The sequence below is a fragment of the Cheilinus undulatus genome, linkage group 11 (genome assembly GCF_018320785.1).
Source record: "Cheilinus undulatus linkage group 11, ASM1832078v1, whole genome shotgun sequence".
Lineage (NCBI taxonomy): Eukaryota > Metazoa > Chordata > Actinopteri > Labriformes > Labridae > Cheilinus > Cheilinus undulatus.
The window spans coordinates 30,996,666-31,015,586 of record NC_054875.1 but is presented as its reverse complement, the minus strand read 5'-3'; the positions used below and the strand labels follow the sequence as shown (position 1 = coordinate 31,015,586).

The window sequence follows — 18,921 nt, the reverse complement described above, 5'->3', positions numbered from 1 at the left end:
AGCGTAAGGCCAAAGCAAAGGAGTTGAAAAAGTGTTGTTTAAACACAGTTTTATCATGAATACTTGTATAACAATACTTTTCCTTCTTTTCACAGCAAGTAAGAAACCTGGAAAACCTCTCATCATCTCTGACATCCGCAAAGGAAGCATAGCACACAGGTATGTATCAAAAATGAGAAGAAAAGTTTGTCTTTAAAGGTGTGAGGCTTTAATTTCAGGGCAGGCTTATATGGGATTACAGAGGAACAAAATAAAATTGTTTGGTGGATCCACTGTGTAATACGAGCCTAATTGGATTGAGCTATCAAAACTGGATCAGTAGGGCACAGCAGACACATTTCAGAAGGGCTCAGTGTTGATTAGGCTGAGGGTGAGGTTAGGGTCACCCCAAAGGATCCCACTGAGACACTGTGATAATAGGATTCTCATATTGAGTCAGAAGGAAAAAGAACCTCTCTTCATGCCCCTGGCTAACAGTAGGGTCTCTCTGTCCTCTTTGTTCCCTGCAGAACAGGCACTCTGGAGCCTGGAGACCGGCTGCTCGCCATAGACAGCGTACGACTGGAGAACTGCACCATGGAGGACGCCATGCACGTCCTGGATCAGGCCGAAGACATGGTCAAACTCCGGATCCAGAAAGATGAGGACAACATTGGTACATACAACCTTTAAAACAGTGGTTCTCAACTGGGCTAGTTTCAGGACCCACCAGCACCACCTTAATAAGAAATTACAACCCAAATTTTCAAACATTGAAAGTCATACACTGAAAAATGCTGCAGTTTGGACTTTAGATGGAACAAAACCAATGAATAAACAAAGGAAGGACATCATTAAAGAAACCCTGGGAGGACTTTTTATTTTACTCCCTTCCCCCTTTTAACATGAAACTCTTTGGTTGTGGTGGAGAGAAATGAACACATTAAATGAGGTAAAAACCATCTTTGTTGACCCAAGATAACACAAACAACAAGAAAACAACTCAAGTTTACCGGTTATGATGGCAAAACAGAGTACATTAAGATATAGACAAGGCATGGGTGTATAATCACTAGGGCTTCTGTACGACATTTACTTTTTCGCACATGTTTTCCAGGCACACATTCATGACCCACTGAAGACAGCTCTGCGACCCACTGGTAGAGAACCACTACCTTAAATCACCAGATATATTACCCATTATACAGCTCAACAGCATTCATTCATTTTCTCTATAGCAGATTAGATTATCCACCATAATGTCAAAAATATCAAAACTATGGTGCTTTTCAGTATAACATTTGGGCATGCTGACTGAAACCAAACCATGCTGATTTACCAGTTTGGCCTCACTGGGGTTCCAAGCTGATCCCAGAATGCAGACGTGTTTAAGTGGCAACCGCTGCACCAAACTGAAATACCTGCTGGATTACTAAAAGAAGAAGAAGAAGAAGACACTTTGAAATAGAAACAGTGGCCATCCTAATAGTGTTTCTTCTTCTGGTGGAACAAAACAATGCTTACTGAAGTTGTGGTAGAAAAGCAAATCCCCTGCTGTGCTGGGCTGCCGTCCTGAGTCAAACCAAATAGAGCCAAGCTGCTCAAAGCAATGGAAAAGCCCCGTTAGACTTACCACAAGCTACCTGCGTGTAAAATGATAGTAAATGCTGCTGTAGAAGACATTTTTGTAAGATGTCAACCTCCTTTTAAGGACTGAAGCTAGTCAGCAAAGGGAGCTCTACATTAGTTTGCTTCACTCCTGGATGGCTATTACTCTGTCCATCTTATTAAACACTCTGTGGAACAGAGCCAAAATGTAACAAAAATATAGCATTTTAGGTGTTTGGATTAAAATTAAGATTTGGACTACCATAAAATGAATGAATGATGAATGAGAACCTACACAGATGCCCCCCCCCCCCCCCCCAACCATTGTTGAATTTCCCTTGGTTAATGTAACTCAACCAAAGAGTGATTCTTATCTTAAACTTCTCACATGATTCATTCAGACTGTAGCTCAAGGCCGAAAGTGTACAATCATCTTGTTTTTCAGAAAAACAAGTGGGTATATTTGGGGGGGGGGGGCGGCACTGAAAATAATCTCCAATTGGCACGGCTGAACTTCTCTACCCTTATCTCTGATCTTATGGCCCCTCAGCTTTATCTTGTGATTGTATTTTCCCTTACATTATGACCTGCTTACTGTTACACCCATAACATGTCTGAAAGTATAAGATGACAGATTCAGAGGTTTTGTAATGTCAAAACTTTTAAAGAATTTACAGTTTATAAAGCATTCCACTCAGAAATATTCTTAATCAGTGCAATGAGAATAAGATAAAAATATAGGGTCCTGTAGTTGTTTGTCAGCACAGACATTTATGTATATTGTGTCATCAAATGTATCTTCTGTTTCCTCTGTACTGCAGATGAGTTGGAGATGTCAGGCTCTATTATCTACACAGTTGAGCTGAAGAGATATAACGGACCTTTGGGCATCACCATTTCAGGCACAGAGGAGCCCTTTGACCCCATTGTCATTTCTGGCCTCACCAAGAAAGGCCTGGCTGAGAGGTGAGGGGGCAAGGTTAAGGAGTGACACTCAGGGGGTCTGGGTAGTTATTTAAAGAGATGTTGATGCCTAAAATTGGGCTATGGGTCAAATGAGTTCTGCATTTTCTCTAAACTATAAACAACTCTAAACAATGGCTGTCTGGTCTTTTTCTGTAACAAGTAACCTCTTTGTTTCCTGTCTCAGTCGGCGCTCTGGCAGCCCGACAGCTTACCCCAGCCGGTGTGTCGGTACTGTCTGGTGTAATCTGGCATCTCTGTCTCTTCTGCTCTCCTGACCCCATAGGACCGGGGCCATCCACATTGGTGACCGAGTCTTGGCCATCAATGGGGTCAGTTTGAAAGGAAAACCACTGAGTGAGGCCATCCATCTCCTGCAGATGGCTGGAGAGTCCGTCACACTGAAGATCAAAAAACAGGCTGACCGTATGTTTGTTTTTTGTCAATTTAATAATTATTAAGTCAATCATAGGGGGTTAAACAATCTTACAAATGTATATAGAGTTGAAACTCATGCTACATTTTGCATTTAAGAATGCATCAAAAGAAAGTAATGAAAAAAGGAGCCTCATTAGCATGCTGGCAATTCCTTTCATATTCATGCCTGGAGCCTTCTTCCCAGTGAGTGGGTGACCCTGTGGTCAGTGTTCCTTTTTATCATTGAATTTTGCTTTTTGAAACAGGTACTTAGAAATGAAAATGAATGGTTATTTGTCTTTTGAAAAAGATTGGGGTCAGGCTACCTGGAAACTATCATATTTACAATGTTGTGAAAAGTATTTTGCCCCATTCGTGGTTTCTTATTTTTCATATTTGTCACAATTCAGTGTTTCAGATCATCAAACTAATCTTAACATTTGACAAAGATAGTCTGAGTAATTAAAAGATACAGTTTTAAATGATTTTATTTACAAAGGGAAATTGGCCATCTAGATATAACTCACCGTTCATTTGTAGGTTCTGACCGACGCCACCTCGCAGACAGAGAGGCTGCGTTTTTAAGTGACATCGAGGATGATCTGACAGACTTCCCAAAGACCAGTAAACACTCAGAGATCTACTCTGCCACTGTGCCCAGTATAGACTCTGCCATGAGCTCCTGGGATAGCTCAGGGTTCGATGCAGGCTACAGCAGCCAGGGTGAGTCATCCACGGGACGGCTGCTGTTTAAAAACGACCCCTTTGCCTTTCTAGTACTAATGAGGTCAATGGATGTTCTTGATTCTTTAGGGACATATCTTCACAAAGCGTCTGATATTCTGCTCAATCCGAGCGACTGGCGCCGTACGCAGCACAGGAGCCAAACCAGCTCAAGCTCTGCTGGCCTGCTACACCACTCGTCACTGTATGATGGGAGGTTTACTGAGGATGAGTGGGACAAGATACCTGGGTAAGCAGCACACAGGCCTGAGAAATACTTCTTATCAACTTGTTTAATTTCTGTGTAGTTTTAACTGTTTTTATGTCATGCTGTAGGACTTCTTTTCATTTGAAAAATATCCAGAGGTGGAAAGTCAGTTCTTAAAAAAAAAAAAAAACGTTTCTTTAAATGATGATGATGATTTACTTGAGTACTCTAAATTTGATGTTATTTTACGCTTGTTCACTTTATGGGGCTTGTACGTCTGATTGTCTTTTGACAAATCTTGAAAAGTATTTGATTTGAATCAAGTTTTCTTTTAATATTCAATTATTATGCCAATTATCATTGGTTCTGTGAGAGGATGTCACAATAACTGCAAGAAAAGACACTAAACAGAAGTTCTAAGACAATTTTATCAGGACAGAAGTGGGTCAGAGAAGTGGGCTGCATGAGGTGAACACTCAACTGAAATGTAGTTTTCATATGACACATAAGAAATACACATTTACTTAACTGACTGAAGCCTGCAATTGGAAAAATATACTGTATATATTTTCTTAGAGGAAAGGTAAATGTATTTTCCTCAAAATAGCAGCCTTTATCAAACTATTTAATAAGACAAACCCATAAGTGATAAAACTGCTGGTAAAAACCATCTGCTCCTTCCTAAACTTCAAGTCATCCTGTCAGAACAGACTTCTCCTAATCCTGATATAAAATATTGTGTTAATCAATGTGAAAATATTTCTTCTAACTTACATTACAGCCCCAGAACACTGACTGACAGTGATCCTCATAACAGAGCTAAAATGTGTGGTTCCACAAGTAAATTCCCATTCATTTTTCCATAATGGACTTGATTATTAGCCATATTATTAAGAGTACCACAAGCTACCTGAGTGTGAAACAATAATTTATGCTCCAGCACAAGACCAAGCTTCTTAAGATGTCAACCTCGTCTTAAGAAAAACAGTTTTTTCATGATCTCAGCCAAAAATACTGCAATACCTACAATCCTTGAGTGTCACTGCAACACCTCCGATTGATAGTCTCTGGTTACCATGGAAATGTCTACAGAGCCCCTAAACAAAAGCTGGCAACAGTACATGCTGACACACTATGAAGCAATAAATAGGCAAACTATAACATATTACATCTCAAATGTGTCATATTTGATTGATTTATTACATTTCATATTATCATTTCAAATGTAAACACTGCAATAACAGTAAGTGTAGAAGAGAAGTACATATTTGGTTTTGAAAAAACTATTTTAAACATCAAATAAAATGAATTGCAATGGATTGTGGGATATGTAGTTCCTCCTTGTGAAGAAATATGCACACAGTCTTGTACCTTTGCCCTTTTCTCTGTTTTAGCATGCCATTTTTGTGCCAAATCAAATGTTTTACAGTCATGAGTATACAAGTAGCTTGATAGCCTGGTTCATGCATTAGCGGATTTCGCAGACAGAACCAGCACTGTCAAAAAAGTGGGCGGGCACTGTTGAGCTCTATATAGATAAAGAAAGAGAACTAACTGATAGTAGTTAATTTGCAATCATATTGATTACAAAAGATTCTTGCCCTTCACTCTCCAAATGGCCTTAAGACTGACCCAAACACATAAAAAAATACGTAAGACTGTCCATACTTTTATAGACTTTAATCCTACGGTGTAATAAAAAGGATTCTCCATTACTGCAGGTAAACTGGTATGTAAGCCTCACCAAAGTGAAGTCATGGCTGGGACTTTTGTGGTATTAGCAATTTAAATAGTGTCCCCAGTCCTGTCAAAAGTGACATAAAATATAGCATTAGTTCAGACAGACCACAAAGTAAAGCACGGCCATATAATGGAGATCATCTGATCTCAATCAAGCCTTCATCATTGGCTATTTAAACTGATCTAGCCTGGCTATGCTTCACTGTTTTCTCTACAAGCTGCTTTTTGCAACCCTCTTCTACTCCAGCTCCTCCTCTCTGCCTTATCTGACTGAACCAATGTCATCCTGTTGTCACTGATGCAGAGTCTTGTGGGCTGCTTCTCTCCCTGCCTTAGGCTTTCCTTGTAGGCACAGGAAGAGCAAGAACCTGCGCTGCTCCTGCTTAATGCCTCCACATACACAGCAAATTTTGCAGTGTTACATCAACACTTAAAGAGTTAAATTTAACACTGTGTCTGAGTGTATTTGGTACTTATCAGAATTGGTGTTAAATTAACTCTTTGCCCAGTGTTAAAATTTCAGAGTAAAATTAACTCAAAATTGAGTAAAAAATGAACACTGGCTAACACTGTACAGTGTTAATAAAACTTAACACTGCAGGTTAATCAACTCTGAGGAGTGTAAAAATTACTCCCAGTTGTGTTAGTTATCTATGCTTCAGTAATAACAAATCAACTCTTTGTCAGTGTTAATTCAACTCCCAAAGTGTTAAATTTAACACCTAAGCTGAGTTTATATAGTTCTCCAATAGTGATAAATCGTAGTATTTAAGTGTTACTTTTCAACACATGAAGGTGTTTTATAACACCGTAGTGAGATCATTCTTTTCTGATGTGTTTCAGCAGATTGATAATAATAACATAATCAATCAATTGCTTAAGTGAAATATTTAGGTAATTTAACAAGACTGTTACATAATTGAGACTTATGATAAGTGATAAGCGTTTACACTTTGCTCACTCATGCAGCCCTGTTGCTTCACACACATACTGGTTTGCTGCTACTAGCAGGTAGTCACTCAGAAAACAATTTCACTCATGGTGGAAAGTTTAAAAACTTAAAAATCTTCAGCAACCCACCAGAAACATGAACAAAAGACTCCAAGCAAAGATTACTTTACAATAGGCATCATCTAAACATATCCAAGCACAATTCAAAACATCTAAAACACATATGGACACTCCGCATGAGGACATCATGGGAAAATTATTCAAATTTTAAAATGAAAGTAGGCGGAGCTTACATCAAGTGACTCTCTGTAGTGTCGGTGGGATCAAGACTGTCAAACAACTCCAACACTGAAGACCACTTAACTCAGGGTGGAGTTAAAATTACACTTAGGGAGTTAAATCAACTTAACACTGAGAAATTAACACTCCAGTTTTTACTGTGTAGATATGTGGAAGGGCAGGGGGATCGCAGGGCACTACACCACCAAATATAAAAAACAGTAATGACACCAAATTTATAACGGCTAATGAAGAAAAATGTATAAACTGGTAACCATGTTTGTGTCTTGACAAAGTGGTTAAGCTCTAAAATGTTAGTGTTAACCTAAATTAGAGATCCTGTTCAAACTTAATCATGTAGAACTTGTGAATAGCTGCCACAGTCTACTACTATACTCATTTTTTAAACAGGATTATATTTTCTTAATTTTTGTAATGGTTTTCATTTCAAGTAAACTATATGCCTAACTTTCCACCTCTGAATATCCTAAACTGTCCTTTTCCCTCTTTCTTTCCTTGACTATTCTAAGTGCACTGCATGACTGATTGTCTCTCCATTTTATGTCGTATGCTTTCCTGTTTTGTGCTTTTCCAAACTGTCCTTTTCTCTTCCTTCTCAGGTATTCTCTCTCTCATCTGCTTTACTAACTGCCCACGAGCTCTTTGGTGTTTCACATAGATGCATCTTTTTTGTGTCACCCCCTTGTCCACAACAAACAAAAACATTTCCTCTGAAAGCATCTAAAGCGCCCAAGGATACATCAGCCTTATCTGTCTCGTCACACTTCTTTTTTTTACTGAACTTTGTGTCACATGCTTTCAGTGTCCTGCTCTTTTTTTGGGTGACATTAGTTTTATGAAATTGAACTCTTTTAAAGGCTCTGTCTAATCTAACGGATTCCTCAGCATTCGAGCTGCTTCAAATAAGAGATCATACAGTAAAATCCTCAGTGAGGTCCTGAGAGATTTTCCCATGAGGATTATCCAGCACCCAGAACGAAAAAACTGCATTTCCCATGCTGCACCGGCGACAGGATCGCAGGGCTGCTCTCATGTTCTGGTTCCTGCGTTGTCATAGATTCGTCAGCCCCCCTCGTTGCCATGGCACCCTGAACCAGGAAGACAGCTTTTGGTCCCAGGCTCTGCAGGACCTCGAGACCTGCGGCCAGTCGGAGATTCTCAGGGAGCTGGAGGTAGGCCTCACCTGACCTCTCCTCCCCCTCCTCCTCCTCCTCCTGCTCCAGTTTCCTTGTGCCCTACTCGTGTATCCATAGATCGGCGTTTGCCTAAGTGAACAAGCCAGATGAAGCATTATGATAATCTGAGTGTAATCTGTTATTAAATCTGACAAGAGAGGCCGGGCACCTGCTGCCACACTGACCCAGGAAGGCTTTTCCATCATCAGGCTCTGTGCATTTTATGATGACTTCTCTCTCTCCAAATGTCTGAAAATCCATTTTTATTTCACATTCTTTCAGGCATCCATGACAGGTAGTGCTCTTAGTCTGTACCTAGAGGAGACCAAGACCAACGACGACTCCATGTTTCAATCTGACATTAGTCCCATCAAGCGGGAGGGAGTCCACGGAGAGTCTAAGAACAAAACAAACCTGAACCAGTCCTCTGGAGCCAGGGATGCACCATCCCGGGGCAAAGGGAACCCATCTGATATGTTGTCCCCCACTACTCTGGCACTGCATAAGGTACATCTGTTACCGTGTTTTTTCATCAAGAGGCTCAGTTTGGTTCAGGTTAGGGTAACCCTTACCCTGTAGTTTGGCAAGGTAAATCCTGATCTTGCTTGTTTCCACAGTCACGATCTGTTCAGCCTTGCTCAAAGTGATGGGAATGTTGGCTCTGGCTCAGCTCAGTAATAAGAGCCAGTCATTGACAGCACCTCTTGTTTTTATTGTATCTGCTGGAGTCAGTGGATCAAGAGCTATGGCACGCAGATGTAACCAGGAAATGGACTACAAGTGCTGTGTTTATAGTGTCAATGAAATCTTGAATGACAGACGGCATTGTCAGTGTCCCACCTGGGCTAAGACAAAAAAGAACTGGACGTTGCTCAGTGGTACAAAGTCCTGTTTTCAGATGAAACTAAATTCTGATTTCAATTGGAAATTAAAGTCCCAGAGTCTGAAGGATGATCAGAGAGATCCAGAATCCGAAGTGCTTAAACTCCAGTGTTTCAGTTTCCAGTCAGTGATGGGTTGAGGTGCCATGTTTTCTGCTCATATTGGTCATATTGGCTTTATCAAGTCCAGAGTCAACGCTGTCAGCCGTCTACCAGGGGATTTTAGAGCACTCTATGCTCCCATCTGCTAAGAAGCTTTATGGAGATACTGATTTCCTTTTCCAGCAGGACATGGTACCTAACCACAGTGAAGCCAAAACTAACAGAAACTGGTTTACTGACCATGATATTTTGGTGCTTGGTTGGCCAGCCAACTGGTCTGACCTGAACCACATAGAGAATCTTGGGGTTGGAAAGAGAAAGGTGGGAAACACCAGATTTAAAATAATAAGTTGAAGGCTGCTATCAGAGCAAACTGGGCTTTGTAACACCCGAGCAGTGCCACAGACTGACTGGCTCCATGCCATGTTGCATTGATGCAGCAGAAGCTCCAACCAGATCCTGAGTGCATACATTTTCCAGAAGGTCAACATTTCTGTATTATCCATATTGATGAAATAATATAATTTCATGCATGTTTTAGATTACAGACCCAATGTTTTAATTATTTGGTAGTAATGAACAGATTTCTTGGTAATTCACAGCTAGGTATATGGGAAAAGTAAAGGGTGACTTCAACAAGCTTTTAAAATGTGCTCATTTTAGGTGTGACATCATTTTGCAGTCAACATTTACCATTTCTACATCAACATGACCAAGGGTCTGGATTTTTCAATACTGACATGAAAGCAGATTTATGAAGTATCCTATCAGAAGCGGCCATCTTGGTTGTTCAGGAAAATGCTTTAACAGTGTGTAAGCGCACCCTGATGTTAGAATAATGGTTGTGACTGAATCAGACCGATGCAAATGTGTTTGGATGGGAGGGGTATCGGATGCATCTGCCAGGATAAAAAAATCATGAGAGTGGAGATTTTCTCTGACTTCTAAGTTATCCTAGAACCAAAAAAAACCTTACTGGGGATTCTGAAAGTTTGACTTCACCTCTAAACTCAAACATGTTTTAACACTGAGACCATTTCTTCTCCTTTTGTACTCAGCACATACTATAAAATGGCACTTTAATTTGCAGGCCTGTGTCTAAAGCACTGCTTTGGATTAAATGTGGTCAATGATCAGTCGGCTGCACTCACAGCTTGATAAACGTTGTACAAACAGAAGTGTCCTGGGGGAATGTGCCCATCATTAGGTTTATACCTGCATGACTCCTCCACTTGACTCATCGTGCCTGCTGGTACGGAATAACCGGACTCAGTGGATAACCCGGCCAGTCAGGACTTGCATTGTGTGTGTGACAAAAACACACAGTGCTCATTAAACATTAGCTCAGCAGCTGCATGTGCTGTGACCCCTTACTGTGTAAGTGCAGTCCCTGAGACGTCGTATTTGGAGTCATTCATGCATGTTGATGTGTTGTGTTTGTACGAGGGAAACAGGGTATGACAAATCTTTCAAATCTCAATCAGTGTGATATTATCAGTTATATAAAGCAGAAATGGACTTTGGACTAGTTAGAGGTGCAGAGTTATTTTTGAGTAGTATCTTTGTCAACAGCGTCATTTTTCTATAGAAATTTTTGACTATAATTTTTGTACTGAAATGGATAATATAGTAACATTTTGTGTTCTATATGCAGTATTTTAAGTAGTGTTCCTGAATTTTATTAAATATTTCCAAAAGTTAATATCCATGGAAATCCTCCTTTTTTATAATTGTAATGATCTGTGGGGAAAAGCAGGATGTTACATCAACAGCAACATAAGGAAGCGTAAACCACTAGATTCAACAATTCTGTTGCTTTATTTCATTCATATTTCACGAGGCTTACTTTTAATGGTCCACGATTATCATACGCTGCAAGTGATCCTTGAAAGCTTTCCAAGGAGCTTGCAGCACAAACCGGGAAGGTCCTTCTTAACACCTTTTCACCGTCATTCTGAGGAATTCGTCCATGAAACAGAAACAGTTGTTTGCTGTTTTGTATAAGTTGTTTACAATCATGTGATCCCAAATGTCCATTGGGTGTCAGGAAGCAGGGGACAGTCATTTGAAATGAATGGGATCAGAGGAAAGATGGTGCTTTACTACTCAAAAGGGACCTGTACGTTGCAGTTTTTAAAAAATGTCTACATACATTGAATACAATCCCTACACTTCATGATAAAGTTTAGGTTTTTTCAGTTTTAACTGATTTACCTGGCGCTTGCCTCCTAGTGTCTAGCATCTTCTAATCAGATGAAGGGAGGCAAGAGTCTTTGGGAGTCTTGTACTGAGCTAAGAATCTAGCTAAGCCTTTTAACATCTAAAAAAATTCAATTTTTTTTGCAAAAGTGCCCTTGATTTAAACAATTATACACTATCCACCATATAAACATTGAGTGATGATGTGCCGTTCACGAACAAGCTTCCGCTACAAAGTGGCTCTTTAATGTGAGTCCCAGTGGCCAGCTTCTGTTGGAGTGCCAGTTTACTTTCCTCCATCTTTTGTTGTTTTTAATCCACATTTAAAAAGCCAACCTGTGACCAAATGAAGAGCTGTTTGGGAACCAAACAACCAGTTCTACTGAGCTGAGCCAAATGATCTGGATCTCTTAAAAGAGGCGGATTTCCTCTCACAACGAGCAAGACTTGACAGACATCAGCTGAGAAAACATGGGCAAGATCAGAGTTTATGTCCTAAACCATGGTAAAAAACTGTCCTAAACCAAACCGGACTACTTTGAAATTGACCGTACATAAACATTGTGACACTGGCCGTTCAGGCTTTAGACTGAGGTTTTCTTAATTCCGGCAGCAGGCAGGGAGGAAAAAAACTCCATGTGTTATTTTTCCCCTTTTTTGTTTTTTTTTTTGCCAAGATATTTTACTACCTTTGGGGCACAAAAGTAGCTTGTGAATTACGAAAGTTTGTTTTTGCATTTTGAACATGCAGCAATCACTATTTGCCCCCCAAAGGGGAATTCTCCGCTGCTGTGTGATGGCATCTGCAAAGAACCTTTATAAATCTTATGGAGAGCATTTTCTATTTTAAGTCTGCAATTCAAAAAAAAGAAGTAATCACTAACGCTGGAAAGAGCTGAGCAACACATCTCTATTCTTCCATTATTGTTGTCATCAGTAGCCCCCAGGCAGCAAATTTACATACTGTCATCTAATTGGGGTTAAATCTCAACTAATTTAGCTGTAGATATAAATTATTCTCACATAAAGTGAAGTAATAGTATCTATAAGTTAAAGATGGCAGTAAATCTGTTGTGAGAAACCAAAACGTGATCTCTGAAAGTGGAAATATTCGTGAAATATTACATTTTTAAAACGTATCCTAAATGAATATTCAAACAGTCAAAAGTGAATTGTAACACATAAAGACGTCCTTTGAAGTGGTGATTATTAAATCACTTTAAGTAACATTGCTGCTAGTCCCTGTCCCTATCCTGTAGTGTGGAAATAAACTCTGTTTACAGTTGAAACATCTTCTAATGATATCATTGAAAGACATCTAAAGTTCCACATTAAAGCTTTTGTTGTGGTTGAACCTGCTGACCTTGTTATTGACCAGGTTCGAGTCTAGGGAGAAACAAATGACACAGAGGCATGTGATCGTGAAAACGTCACCTGTTTAGTATTTATACAGAGGACAGCTGGTTGACACACATAAAGACAAATATTCAGTCCTGTAAATAAGTTTTAAATCACTGTTGAACAGCCATTTAAAATATTGTTATGCTGCTCCAAATAAAGCTCAGCCTTCTACTTGTTAGCTTAGCATCCAATCTATAGACATAAAAAAGGCCAAAACATGCTAATCATGCACAAGAGGTTACTGGTAGTCAATTATTTATTTATTTTTTAGTAGGTCTGACTGACTCTTACTTCCAGTAGTAAATGCTGTGATAATCTAAGCGAACTGTTTCCTGGCTTATGCTTTTTATTATACAGAGTCAAAGCCTCTTTTCTATTGCTTTGCTCCATTTTTTTACCAAATGTCTCTAGATGTTTCTAAATATGTTCTGTGCTTTTCAAACTGTGTAATCCTAATTTTAATTTCATTTTCAGGTGTCTATAAGGAAAGATCTCGAGAGCCGTGACTTTGGGTTCAGTGTATCCGACGGGCTCCTTGAGAAAGGGGTTTATGTTAACATGATCCGCCCAGATGGCCCTGCTGACCAAGCGGGGTTAAAACCTTTTGACCGCATTCTTCAGGTACGGATTTTATTCAATAGATTAGAAAACAAGACCACTAAAGAAATTATGACAGTTTGTTCACTTGCATCATTCCTGTCAGTCCTGTCAGACCATTTACTTTATTGCAATAAATTCAATAGGAATATTAACATTATACACAGCACAGCTGCAAAAATTGTTTATCTTCTTGACCTCAGGTCTCTTTTTAAATGAAGAGGAGTAGTGTGGCATATCTTTTTTGTGTTTTATTCTATTGAATATGGGTTGAAAATCTCTGTTCTGTTTTTATTCACACTTTGAATTCATCATTTTATTTTTTGCTTTCATGTAAACTTTGATATATTTTCTATACTGTGTTGGGCCTCACAGTTGATTTTCTTATAGTTATTTTCTCTTTTAAAGAAATGCTCAAGTAGAAGCATGTTGATGTTGACTTAATGAACCCTTATCTTTCAGGTGAACCGTGTCCGGACCAGGGACTTGGACTGTTGTCTGACTGTGCCTCTAATCTTAGAAGCAGGAGACAGCCTGGACTTGGTCATTAGCAGAAATCCTCTGGCAGCGGCAGACAACGGGCTGCCCGACGGCTGTGACGACCCCTCGAACTCGTTATTCTGCTTTCCAGAGCGCAGGACCAACACCATCGCCCTGTGACCTCAAAGACGGAACAAACACAAGCTTTAAAACGCTGCAGCGCTGGAACCTCACACCTCACACGCGTACACAAATCCTTCACGCACGGTTAAGTTTGTCACATTGTCCCTCTCGCACAGACCTTCACACTTAACGTCCAGCACGCCGAGCATCTAGAAACAGCTGCCCGAAAGCATCTTTCACTCAAAGTTACAAGTGCATGTGTTCACATTTGCCGGTTTTAGTCACTGTGTTCACATGATGCATTTTAAAAGGAGGCTCTGGCTTCAGTGCACCCCCCACCCCCTCCCCTCCCCTCTCCTCTCCTCTCCTCACCCACCCACCTCTTCCATCTCCAGAGGCAAAGCCACATGCAGGGTTATATAACAGCAGAGTCATAGCTTCTGACTGAGCCAGGATGCCAACAAACATGCCTCAGCTGTGGAGAGAGTTTAATGCTGCACACACATCACATACATTGACTATATTTTGCTTTAATGAGCTTCATGTTCCCTTTGAAAGAACATTCTCCTATTGTTTTTTTTACTACACACAAGATTTGGACATGCATTGCTTTAAACATATATGACACACTGGGTGTTAACAGACTCGAGGTTCAAGCCACATTGTTCATGTTTGTGTTATTTCAGCCAGGACTTGGCTCACTGTTCTTGTTTCCACTCTTCTCCTCAGTGCCTGCCCTCGAGAGAGGACAGGGCCTCCAAATGGACAAAATCTGCTACTTGCCATGTGTAATTAGCAAGAAATTAAAGACCCATATATCTAAATAAATTAACTGAGGGATCTCAGCTCTTTTTGTTTAAAGTGTTTCTAAATGATTCAAGGGAGACTCCAGCTTTCAGATAAAACGAGTCGTTTGTTTCCATCCTGTTTCTAAAGATATTTAAACTTCCACGTTCTACACGTTTTGTTTTCCAAATCCTGCATTTGCACATTACAGTGTTGTTTTTCTCTCCTTTAAGTTCATGTCTCACTTTCACCTCTTCATGTTTCATTTCACTTTTTTTAATCTCAGTTTCTATTAGCGGCATTACACCAATATGACTTGTGATTTCTTTCAGTCACCACAGCACTTCCTAACATCCCCTCCCCAAATGGAGCAAGAGATGCCTTCACTTTACAGTGATTTATTACTTTCTTGTATTAATACATCGACTGCACTGTTTTTCAGTCTTGTTCCAGTTGCTGTTTTTCCCAAAAAGCATGTTGAGCATGCACGTTTGCCCTCAGCTCTTCCTCCCAGTACAAAAATGGAGTAATCTCTGTTTGCTCCAACAGGACCCATTTTTTAACATGACACATTGTTTTATAAAGCATTTGTCTATCTGCCTCTGGAAGTGAGATACATGTTTTGTTTCATGTGTTGGCTAATGTGAAGATGTTGTAAGATAATTGCGCTGTCCTGTTAGAAGAGCCTTAGAGACTGATTATCCTTGGGACAGTAACTTATGTCTTCTGTTAAATGTAATGTGTATACAGAGGCCTATTTTTAAGGTTTTATATTAATTTACTGTATAGTACCATATATTTTACTCTATAATGTATTCTGGTATGCAGTGCTTTATTTTTATTTCCAGTACATACAGTATAAGAGCCTGATGTGAGCTGTAATACTGAATACAGCTCTGCATTATTTGGTTAATGTCCATGTCCTCCCTAAGTATGACAGGAACTGTTTCAAAGGAACTTGAAAGAATTATCTTATATTTTATTTTTGTTATTTTATTTATTATAAGGTAAGAAATGTATTTCTTTTTATGAGAATAAAGTTATAAAACCACCCTGGATTAGGCTTTGGTTTATCACTCTGCTAGTTTGGCTTCCTCTATTTGTTCAGCCTTTACATGTTACTTGGGATGTAATGAATAGCTATCGGTGTAGCAATAAATTAACTTAACAAATGTACACTAGCTATTATTAGACTGTTAACAAATGAAAACTGGCTGTTAGTAAACCGTACACAAATGTCACTAGCTTTTAGGAGGCCATTAACAAAAGTCAAACAATTGTTTTAAACTTTTTCAAACTCCCTAGAAATAAAAAACTAAAATATAACTTGTACATAAGTATTCACAGCCTTTGCTGAATGCTTTGTTGAACAACCTTTGGCAGCAATTACAGCCTCAAGTCTTTTTGAGAATGTTGCTACAGGCTTGGCACACCTGTCTTTGGACGCTTTCTTCCAGTCTTCTTTGTAGAACGTCTGCAGGCTGGATGGTGAGCGTCGGTGCACAGCTATTTTCAGATCTCTCCAGAGATATTCATTTAGTTTCAAGTCTTGGCTCTGGCTGGGCCAACTTAAGGACATTCACAGAGCTGTCCCGAAGCCCCTCCTTTGTTATCCTGGCTTTGCTCTTAGGGTCGTTGTTCTTATGGAAGATGAACCTTCGCCCCAGTCCATGGTCCAGAGTGCTCTGAAGCAGGTTACCATCAAAGATGTCCGCACGTTGCTGCACTCCTCTTTCCCTCAACCCTGAATAGTCTCCCTGTTCCTGCTGCCAAAAAACATCCCCACAGCATGATGCTGTCACCACTATGCTTAACTGTAGGGATAATATTTGCCAGGTGATGAGAGTTGCCTGTTTTCCTTCAGATGCTTGGTATTCAGGCCAAAGAGTTCAATCTTTGTCTTATCAGACCGGAGAATTTTGTTTCTCATGGTCTGAGACCCCCTTCAGGTGGCTTTTGGCAAACTCCAGGTGGGCTGTCATGTGCCTACGGAAGCCACTGAGGAGTGGCTTCTGTCTGGTCACTGTGCCATACAGGCCTGATTGGTGGAGTGCTGCAGGAATGGGTGTCCTTCTGGAAGGTTCTCCTCTCTTCACAGAGCAACACTGGAGCCCAGTCAGTGACCATCAATCAGGGTCACCTCCCTGACTAAGGCCCTTCTACCCTGATTGCTCAGATTGGCCAGGTGGCCAGCTCTTGGAAATATCCTGGTGGTTCCAAACTTCCATTTGCGGGTGATGGAGGCCACTGAGCTCATTGGGACCTTCGATGCTGCAGACATTTTTCTATACCCTTATCCAGATCTGTGCCTCTATACAATCATCTCATGGAGATCTACAGACAATTCCTTTGACTTCATGGCTTGGTTTGTGCTCTGAAATGCACCGTCAACTAGGGGGCATTGTATAGACAGGTCTGTGCCTTTCCAAATCATGTCCAATCAACAGAATTAATCACAGGTTGACTCCAATCAAGTTGTAGAAATGATCAGTGAAAACAGGATGCACCTGAGCTTAATTTTGAGTGCCATGGCAAAGGCTGTGAATCAGTTTTGGAATAGGGCTGTAGCATAACTAAAGAGAGAATACATCCTGGATGAACTGTATATCTAGTGTGTTTCTTTACACAACACAAAAGTACAAGTAACTAGTTTTCTTTCAATAGGGTCAATATGTCTTATTAATTTACTGTCAAGTACATTTAAGGAATTTCAATTGGTTTTGGTGCAAAAATAAACCCCAGAACAATGAAATATATAACAGTAGCAGGTTGAGGTATTTCAGCTTTCAAATAACTCAAAATAAACAGTATTAATAAAATGGATAAAACAATAGCCACAGCAAAAAAAAAAAAAAAAGAAAGAAAAAAATTGGTAGTAGAAGTCATTTAACAACCACACAGTTGAGTGGGAAGGTGTGGGATGTTGTTAAGCTAACATGCTACATATGCTTACATTAGACATGCTTTATATCAGCTTCATAGAAGCATTCAAGTGTTGACTTTGTTTACATTTTCTAAATTAACATTTGGCTAACCCTGTTTCTCATTTTAGTGTTTCTTTCTGGGCTTTTATTCCTCTGCTGTAGAAGAAACGTTGCCACACTTACTAAAGGACAATAAAGGACAATAACAGAATATTAGCCTTGTAAGATAATAAATAAGCTAGTGTAATATAAGCTCATTTGAGCTTCATGATGTGCCCACATATGGTCTCTGCTTCACGAAAAAAGTATATTGATATAGTATTTGCTTAAAAAAAACAATCATTTTAATCATTCAAGTAGTAATAGTTTTACATTACCAAATGTTAGCAGTCAGAGCTAGTATTTCCTTGTCATTAGCTTGCTTTTATATTTCTAAGGTAGTGTTAGCACTTTAAGTGAGCAGTTTTAGAATGACTGTAGAAATGAGCTGTTTCCAAAGTGCACACTAGTTCTATAAAGACTGTACTTTATACTTAAATTGCACTATTTTCACATCTTTTTAACATCCTTCCTAGTCCAGGGGACTCAGCTGAATAAACAGAAATGAGTGAGGGTGACATGATAACTCAAAGTGCTCTCTCTTTGATTTAGAAGCTGTTGTTTCCTCCAGTGCCTGAGCCCAGGAGCTCATGTTGACGGTTCAGGTGATATGAATTAAAATCTCTGGGGGTTCAGTTCCTCGAGGCTTGGACAGAAAGCAGGACACCAGAGACGTGCCCAAATAAGCCAACCCCATCTTTGTGGGTGAAATGTCAATGCAGTTACCACCTGCCAGGGGGTTTTAGATTGATGATAGGATGTACCCCCTAAAAAATGCAGGGCAAGAGTCAAACACCACAGAGAGAGGCCAGAGGGGTATAATAAACTTAATGGAGGGCATTCAAAACTACTAAGTGGGCTAGAATCTAAATTTATAGTTAAATTTTATAAGAAGCACAAAGTGGATACGGTTCCTATAACAACTTTTAAGACTAGAGGCTGTGGCAACGCTACCGAGCACTTGTAGTTAAGTCATCTTGAAATGTAAGAACTGCAATGGTATCCAGCTGAGAATCATTCCTGCAGGGCCTGTAGGCTTATCAAGACAGATAAAATGATACTGTGATGAAATTCTGCATCTAAATCATCTGTGCTATCTCTGCTGGAACTGCTGTAAGCGCATAATTCTTTTAATATCCCTTCTTGGTATCATTGCATACAGCTCGTGATTTACATCATAATTGAGTTGCATTTCTAAAAAGTTAAAAGCATGTCAGTCTTGCAACTTGATAATCAGTTTAAACCTTAAAAAATACACATTGTTG

At 39.7% G+C, this 18,921-nt stretch overlaps 1 protein-coding gene across 1 annotated transcript in view; it reads left to right on the top strand.

Annotated features, from left to right (window-relative positions):
• The window catches only part of LOC121517610 (glutamate receptor-interacting protein 2-like), a 57,560-nt gene extending 41,871 nt beyond the window's left edge, over positions 1–15,689 (top strand). The window contains exons 15-24 of the mRNA XM_041799512.1: positions 96–159; positions 510–655; positions 2,409–2,553; positions 2,837–2,976; positions 3,508–3,690; positions 3,781–3,940; positions 7,947–8,061; positions 8,347–8,571; positions 13,122–13,268; positions 13,707–15,689. Coding sequence (XP_041655446.1) covers positions 96–159; positions 510–655; positions 2,409–2,553; positions 2,837–2,976; positions 3,508–3,690; positions 3,781–3,940; positions 7,947–8,061; positions 8,347–8,571; positions 13,122–13,268; positions 13,707–13,904 — 1,523 coding nt within the window. The 3' untranslated portion in view covers positions 13,905–15,689. The remainder of the gene's footprint in view (positions 1–95; positions 160–509; positions 656–2,408; positions 2,554–2,836; positions 2,977–3,507; positions 3,691–3,780; positions 3,941–7,946; positions 8,062–8,346; positions 8,572–13,121; positions 13,269–13,706) is intronic.
• The last annotated feature ends 3,232 nt before the right edge of the window (positions 15,690–18,921 follow it).